The sequence below is a fragment of the Daucus carota genome, chromosome 6 (assembly GCF_001625215.2).
Source record: "Daucus carota subsp. sativus chromosome 6, DH1 v3.0, whole genome shotgun sequence".
NCBI classification, from domain to species: Eukaryota; Viridiplantae; Streptophyta; class Magnoliopsida; order Apiales; family Apiaceae; genus Daucus; species Daucus carota.
In genome coordinates, this window is record NC_030386.2 from 11159096 (window position 1) to 11167919 (window position 8824).

Here is an 8824-nt window from a genome sequence, read left to right on the forward strand (position 1 = left end):
CTATTGTGTCAGTTGCTGTTCTTCCAAGAAGAGGATGGATGGTCAACATATCATTTGAACTGCAGAAAGAAGGCCATGGACTCAAACATGTTTCAAGTCAGTTTCTCAGAGATCTCTCTCTGACTGAGTTGTTTGTGGTAAGGAATAAGATCATCTCTACAGGAAAGAAGCACAATGAAGTATTCAGAGATACAGTGGAAGAGTGGATCAATGATATTGGACTGGAGATTCATGACAAGCCTTCAGTTATCAAGTATTTCAAGGATGGTATGATTCAGAGTATTGGACTCACTGATGAAGCATTGTCAACTTACAATCATCGTATACTGAAATATCTGGAAGCTCAAGTCAGGGAAAAGTGCTCAAGGACAGGCAAGGGAAGACTAACTGCTGAACTGCTATATGCTTATCGTCTGAACTTTGCTGCTCTGAGAGACTTAGACCTGTCAGCCATCAATCGTCAACCACCATATCCACTGCCTCCACTTAACTCTGAAGTTCCTGAAAATCCAAAAGCTCCTGTTGTCACTTACAATCCTACATCTGTGATATTCAAAAAGAAGAAAGACTCTGAGGCCACAGCTATACCACTTACAGAAATTGGAAAATTCTCTTCCAAAAGAATTATTCGTGCAGTTGCTGCTGTTAAGTTATCAGTTGTAAAAGAAGACAAGAGTGTGCTCAAAGATTTGATTGATCTTCTGGAGATAAGGAAAGCTGTAGAGACTGTCCACAACACTTCAAGGGTTCGTGCTCATCCATCAAGAATCATCATGAAAATTGAAGGAATGGAGCTGAATGTCACTTTTAAGAAGTTGAAGAAGATGGTTCATGTCCAAACCTTAGAGAAGATGAAGAAAAATCTAGAGCAACCTCCACCTGAGAATACACTGGAGCAGGTGGCACTGAGTACTATCACTGCAAGGATTGAAGAAATTGAGAACAAACTCACTCAGAAGAAAGAGGAGGAAGCTGCACAGAGAGGAGCAGAGCAAAAGCTGATTAATGCAAGAGCCAAGAAGCCAAGGAGAGATTAGTTCAGGCTAGAGGAACAATGGCTGCTTGTATTTACTTTTGATTTCTGGAAATGTAAGATATAATCCAGACTGTACTTAGTATTATTTCCTGTTTAAATTAGTATGCTTTTTCTTTGTGTCAGTTGAGTTATCCTCTTAAAGGATTTTCTTGTCGAACTCTAACAATCAAATAGGGGGAGATTGTAAAGCATAATGTAACGTAAATGTAATTACGATAACTCAACACAACAAAAGACAGGAAACAATACGTAAGTATAATACAGGAATCTACAGGTTCGAGATTCGATACGAACAGACAAAGACAATCAAGATATCTGAGACGAGCATCCGTCCACTGAAAGAAGTTCATTAACATGTTCAAGCCTCAGTGAAGAATAAAGTACAATGTGTTTCTGCTATCAAGATTGCCTGAAGATCAAGTATCAAAGACCAGAAGATTCCAGTATATTTAATTTGATTATTTATAATCAAATTTATCGAAGCAACATCTAACCCGGAGTGACTGATCAAGTATATTATCAAGCAAAGGATTCAAGGAATCATTTCAGTTCGAGTCGTTCGTGAACCAGACCAGTGCACAGGACGTCAGGACGTACAAAAGTATTCAGTGGATTCGATCAACGAATTAATTGATCAAGTCGAACAAGTGTTCCCAAAAGAGTTTCCAGAGATTTAAATTAATATGTACATATATATTAAATTATTAATTTAAGTCACTTGAATTAAATCAATTCAAGTGACAAACAATTAATTAATTTAAATATATATGTACATGAAGAAGGGAAGCGCAAGTTCAAATCAAGGAAATTTGTCTAAGGCATGAACAGGCTTATCTGTGAATGAAGCGCAACCTTTGACAAGTCAAAGGCGCAACCTTTGACTTGTCAACACTTGCGCCACCCAAGCCATTCACTTAGAATTCTCCTAAGTGCTCAACCTTAGTGTACCTTGTGAGAAGAAAGAATCAGGCGCCAAGTTTGACTGAAAGTCAAAACTTGCGCTTGGTTTCTTCTTTGGAAAAGAGACTAAGTGAAGCCATCACTGTACAGATGAATGGAGCGCAACATTTGACCAAAAAGTCAAATGTTGCGCCTCCTGCCCATACACTCACCTTCACACAATTATACTTAGAATTTTCTAAGTGAAGGCAATACAGTGAGAGGTGATTGAGGCGCAACTTTGATATACATATATTTATATATGTAAGTGGCGCCACTTTCATTACTCTTGGGAGTTAGTTTATTTCTGATAAATCGAATCCGTCCAGGACGAACTCAAGTCGTCCAGGACGAACTCGTTAACCATGGTTAGTTGTTGGAAAGCCTATAAATAGAGGTTGATGTTTTCATTTGAAAACAACTACACACTTTGTAAGTGCACACACTATACACATTCTCGAGAGTTAAATTAGAATATCGTTTTTATCGAGAGTTTGTAATAGAGTGATTGTAGTCTCTGCAGCCGACACTTGTGTTGGAATTTGTAGCACCCGAGGATTATTTCTAATACAAAGAATATTCCCCGACTTGCTGGAGTTATTTATTTACGATTGATTTAACATGGACTGAAACAAGATTATCCGCAATTAAATTAAATCGAAGAAATTGGTACGACGTATTCAACCCCCATTTCTACGTCTGATTGGACCTAACAGTATAGATTTAAAAATTTCAACTTACTAATTCATCAACGAAGATCATGTTAACTGCTACAGGTAGTCCATAACGATCAATATTGCGCCATTTTCTTGTTACCCGCACTTTAAGCCTCCAAGAAATAGTTGTGCTCGGACGAAGGTTTGATATCATTTGGTATGGGAAGTTATCCATGTTTGTGTGATTTTTTGTTATGAAGAAGACATGATTTTATAGGCCAGGTTAATCTCTTTTTCCTAATGTGAGTGGTGACCACTGTTCAAACATTTGGCTGGTAGTAGTGAGTAATCGGAATCTTGTTACTTCAACTAAGTAGTTGTAGGCTTTAGGGTAATTTATTATTTCACTGAAGAAAGGGTTGTTTTCGAGCATATTTTCTTGACATTGGATGCATACTTGACAAAACATCATGTCCTTATGCCTCAGTGCTCTGCAAAGCTGATTCCATTGCTTGGCCTTTCACTGTGGTTGTGCCGCCTATTTCTATTTTGCTAGAGTTGTTTTGACAAAATTAAAGTGTTAAAAATAATGTAGAAATGACAACAGACCATCTGGTATAATTGTTCCTTTCATTTCAATACAGCTGACAAAAATGACATATAATGCTTAAAACTACAGCTGCCAAAAGCAGAATACAAATTTGCCCAAAATACAAAATCTTCATAATTAGAAAGGACCATTGTCACCAAATACAATTTTTGCCAAAAACAATATAATGCAAAATCCAATCTTTAGGAGGTTTAATAATTATTACATACTACCTAGGCAGAGCGTAGAAAACTTCCTTGTAAACAACATTCTTCGTAATGTTTGTTGGAAATCCACGATCATCGTCAATAAACACCTTCAAACCTGCAGGAGAGGTGACACGACTAATTGCAACATAGAACTGGCCGTGCGTAAATACAGGCTTCGGTAGGAAAAGGCCAACTGTCTGCAAAGATTGTCCCTGAGATTTATTTATTGTCATCGCGTAGCAAATTTGAAGGGGCATTTGTTTCCTTACCAGTTTAAATGGCAGTGCAGAGTCACTGGGACATAATTCCATTCGTGGAATAAAATGTCGTGTGCCAATAAAAGATCCACAAATGACCTCACACTCAACACAAAATTTCAAACACTTGGTCACAATCATTCTGCCATTGCAGAGACCAAGTGTTTGATTGAGATTTCGCATGAGCAAAACAACAACACCGGGTTTCAACTTCAAATCATGAGCAGGCAAACCGGGTATGTTGAGAGAATTGAGATATTCAATAGGGAAGGCAGAATGTAAATCTTCATCAGTGCCTCCAAAGTCCTCAGCACTATCTACGCTGTAATAAGTTGTTGATTCACCAGGGATCATCTCTACAATAAGAGAGTTTAGGTGACCAACTGTTTGGTTAGTTGGTGTAAGAATAGCTCGCTGACTGAGGTACTTTGGATCCTTGGCATTCTTAACAAAATCTGGATAAATGTTTGTAATCATGTTTTCTACTGAGTTATCATTCTCCAAATCACAAAATTGGAGTGGAACTTCTATTTCATCCTCAACCAAATTCTCTCCAGTTTGATGGTTTTCTACCTTCCCATCGCCTACAGCAAGCACCCATTTGGCAAATTTATTCAACTCTTCAATTTCAGAAGGAGACGTACCTTTGTTCAGCCTCATGTTCTTTTTTAATATAAAAATCTTACATATATTCCAAAGACGTGATCTTGTTATACATGCTTCCAAAATAACAGCCCTGTTTGCATGAGGTATGACTGGGAGGATTTGGCGAAAATCGCCTCCAAGAACAACTGTGATTCCTCCAAATGGTAGATTAGACTGCGACTCATCTGAAGACCTCATTATATCCTGGAGAGAACGATCTAAACATTCAAATGCAAACCTATGTTGCATTGGAGCTTCATCCCGAATAATCAACTTCGTATGCCTAATAAGTTCTGCAATGTCTGATTTATTCCCTATACCACAGACTGAAAATTCATCAAGCACAATAGGGATTTTGAATCTCGAATGAGCAGTTCGACCTCCGGGCATGAGCGTTGCAGCAATCCCAGAAGAGGCAACTGGTAGAACAATGTCAGCTTGAGATCTTAACTTCGAAATTAAAGTTCTCCAGAGGAAGGTCTTCCCTCAACCACCACTGCCATGGACAAAAAAAAGACCACCTTTATTCTTCCCAACAGAGTCTAAGATTGAATTATAGACATTCAGTTGTTCGTCATTCATTGTTGCCTCCAACTTTTTGTACTCAGCTTCCATTTCTATTGTATTGTAGTTGGTTTCTTCCAAAATCAAGTTATTGGTTCCATGATTGAGATAGTTTTCTGGTGGTTGGGGAAGTTGAGAATAATTCTTCAAAGATTTCCCAATAGATCTTAGCAGATTATCAATTTCTGCATATTAACAAAAAAAACAAAAAAAACTGTCATCTACTGAGTTCATTATTTGCAGTAATGTTAGACAACACATTTCACATTGAGAAATAATTTATTCTTAAAATTAACTAACCTGCAAGAGCATAGTATTGCAGTTGTTGGTCATCAAGCATTAGGCTGTCATCCTTGTTTAACCGCCTCCTCTTCAAAACAATATCATCCACCATCTGCTGCCAGTGCTTACTCCACAATAAAGACAAATCTGTCACCTTGCAGTTAACGATTATGTGAACAAAGAGTTGTCGAATTTGAGGAGGTAAGCCTCCAGAAGAACACTGGTCCAGAACTTCATGCCACTCTTTGTCGTCATCAAGCAAACCATATTCTTTGCAAGCATCACGAAAAGTGTCATAGCAAACACCATTAACAGTCCTTAGAGCGGAAAAAGAAGTTGGTCCTTTAACTTTAGTCAGCAACAACCTCATAAACCACACTTCACCGCTACTGTGATGTGTGTAAGAAAGTCTTCCAATTTGGTACCCTCTTTTCCTACCTCTCCATTCTCTTTGGCCATCATCCCAAACAAAATGCTCAGGTACTTCCTGGTATGTGTATTGCCGAGCAGATACATTGTTGGCACACAAATGAAAAAAAGCTTCCAACTTGCTCATTCTGTCCTTCTCCCGTTCGGCAACTTTATCTAATGGCTTATTAGAGCGAAATGTGCAATTCTTCTGTACTGGCAAGTGGAATGGTAAGCGCTCAACAGATATAGTACGATGGTGTATAGGAAACCCAAAAATCCTATAAGCCGACTCTGCGCCACATATGTACCGACCATCAAAATAGGCATCTATTTCATCTATAGGCTCACCAGGATTTTTGTTTGATGTCCTTTTCTTACGGCCAATAACATGAACAGTGGCAGTATCGTGGCCCTTTAAACAGTACTTAAAAAGATATTTCAAACTCCGAGCATGGCAACAAATCTCGATGTTCATATGACATTGGTACTTGACCAATAAATCGCGATTATAAGGAATTACCCATTGGTTGTCCAACTCCGAATTTCTAACTTTAACAGTTATATCCTGGCGTCTTCTTCTATATATGGGAAAGCCACTTTCATCAAACATTGTGCGTGCAGAGTACCTTTTAGAAAAGCATGCGTATTAGAAAATAATATGTGGAGCTATACAATTTGTTAATATAATACTATATAAAACTCACTTTTTGGGAAAATGTCTAATACATTTTAGACCTTTCATGCAAGGTGAGTTGGTGTTTTGCAATCCACAGGGACCATGAATCATGAAAGCTTTCACGACAGCATATCCAACAGGATCTTCCACAGGATCAGGGATCTCAGCAGAAACAAATTGGTCTGTATTATTCTTAAGATAAATCTTTGATTTACTATCAAGCCATATGAGCATATGGACGTGTGGAAGACCCCGCTTTTGAAACTCTACAACATACATCACTGTAAAACCAAGAATTTCACAAAATAAATGAAAAATACATTTGGTACAACCTACAATGATAATTATAATATACAAAACATTAAACATACCTCCAACGCAAACACCAAAATATGCTTTCTTCTTTATGTCTGCTGTCAGCTGATCAAGTTTTAAACGAAATACTCTTGAAATTATATCTAGAGAATTCTCAGACTTACAGCCGGGAAGAAAAGCCATCATTTTCTGAATTTCATCCCACAAAAGATTTGTCGTCATGGTTAGAAAAATGTCGGGATGACCAACCTGACGACAAACAGCTAAGGCGTCTTGAAAGTTCTCTTGCATGTAGCGTTTAGAGCCGACATAGCCAGCTGGCAATATCACACCTTTGCCAACATTAGCCGAGGACAACTCTCTACTACGAACAGAATCACAGATATGGCTATAGAGCTCGTTTCGCAAGATTGTTTGATTCTTACGAAACCACCATAAACGGGTTTGTTCAATAGACGAAAAAGCGTCCACAACGTACTGTTGAAACAGCCTACCACCTAATCTTGGCGTCATAGCTGCAATGTGTCAATAAAATATTAGCCAACGCATAATAGCTTCAGCAAAAAATTTGAAATAACATTATAAGCCTCTTGAAAGTAATCTTACATTGATTTTGCCTGATTTGGAATTGATAAGCATAGTAATCTTTCAAGGATATAAAATCTCGGTCTTTCAAGTTAGACATATCAGCACTCTGGAAAGGAATTTTATCATGGTATCCATCCTCACCATTAGGAAATAAAAATGGATATTGCAGTGCCATAAACTTCGGATGTATGTACGAAACACGCTGCAGTTTCCCAGACTTGGCCTCAATATTATATCACGGTCTGGACTAGTATTCGAGCTAGAACCAACCATTATGCCTGCAACCTCATCAGAGGCAGATATATGGTTCTCCCGCCCGTTCTGTGCACGACATATTTTGAGCTCCACTTTTAAATCACAAATATCATTGTTCTCCCAACGATCGCGGGCAATGCGGAATTTATCCACCAGTTCGTTAGTGTCATTGAGCATCTGCATCAAACCTTGAACAATTTCCACATCCACAGGTTGTTCATCAGAGACCTTGACCCAACGCAAACGGTTGTTAACTTCATTGGCAGTATCATATATATAAAGCTGACAAAATTTTGGAGTGTCCCCATCATCAGGTATTAGGGAGCCAAAAACATGGTGATTTTGACCATTCAAGCGGTATATATATGGACCCCTACCCCTGTTTATAGAATGATCAACATTTCCACCAGCAGAGGTAAACGCAAACATAGCATTGTAAAGCCTTATGCTTCTTCCAAATTTAGAACCTCTAACATCATCCCTATAGAGATTTAGCAAGTAGTTTGGAGTGGCCTCTGGTTCTGGTAATTTAACTTCACCTCTACGACAGCAAATAGAGAACAGAGGTTTGCCTTTTGTAACACACTTGTTGACACGCTCCTCATGCCACATTTGCGCATTGCAATGACTACATATCCTTGAAGGAGCACCAAGTGTGGCATATTCTTCTAGTATGACATATCTGGAAGCACGACTTGTTCTCTTTCTACGTTGGGGAAGATTGCAGTTGGAATTTTCTGTGAAAATAGAAAAAATTATATGTCAAGAAAAAATACACCACCCAGTGTATGCTTCAAGTGGGAATGAGAGTTAATGGCATATGAAAGTTACAAACCTATGTCTGATTCGCCGCTACTGCTGTCTTCCGAAATAGGATCGACATAATCATCTAGGACAAAAGAAAAACATTGTATTAAAAAAACAATTACTTAACACAGGGAAACAGGCTTATACAAATGGCTTACCATTTGAGTTGTCTGAATCGAAAAGCGGATCACCAGATTCTTGAAACCTAGTTTCCTCTACAATTTTGAAAAATTGACAACAAAGCAGTTATTAGCATTGCACATAATCAACAGACTTATTTAGAAGGCATTGCTGAAAAAAGTTAAATCAATAAAGCATACCACAATTCTTATCATAGACAATGCCAGTTGTGATTCCACCATGAATAAATTCCTCTTCGAATAAGTTTCGAGAACATTCTTTCAGCTCAGCATTCTCTATTCTGGTGTTTTTTGTTATGGACTTATCTCTAGTTTCTCTTCTTTTTTTTTTACAGTGCGGTCTTGGTTCGTTATATCAGTAAAGGGCCTTCTCGCAGGAATGTCCTCTTTGATAACCCTTTTCCTATCAGTGCTTCTAACCATCTCAGCTGACATAAATAGGTACATATAAATTT

The 8824-nt window shown here is 38.1% G+C and overlaps 2 protein-coding genes across 2 annotated transcripts; both read right to left on the reverse strand.

Annotated features, from left to right (window-relative positions):
• Window positions 1-3449: 3449 nt before the first annotated feature.
• Window positions 3450-7092, reverse strand: LOC108225890 (uncharacterized). Its single transcript, XM_017400845.2, has 5 exons — window positions 6636-7092; window positions 6293-6545; window positions 5196-6214; window positions 4853-5080; window positions 3450-4750 (listed from the first exon to the last, which is right to left on the reverse strand). The coding sequence occupies exons 1-5, from the start codon at window positions 7090-7092 to the stop codon at window positions 3450-3452; spliced, it is 3258 nt and encodes a 1085-aa protein (XP_017256334.2).
• A 138-nt stretch (window positions 7093-7230) lies between these two features.
• LOC108225891 (uncharacterized) lies at window positions 7231-8720 on the reverse strand. Its single transcript, XM_017400846.2, has 4 exons — window positions 8550-8720; window positions 8388-8444; window positions 8258-8311; window positions 7231-8159 (listed from the first exon to the last, which is right to left on the reverse strand). The coding sequence occupies exon 4, from the start codon at window positions 8032-8034 to the stop codon at window positions 7252-7254; it is 783 nt and encodes a 260-aa protein (XP_017256335.2). The 5' UTR covers window positions 8035-8159; window positions 8258-8311; window positions 8388-8444; window positions 8550-8720; the 3' UTR covers window positions 7231-7251.
• Window positions 8721-8824: the final 104 nt, after the last annotated feature.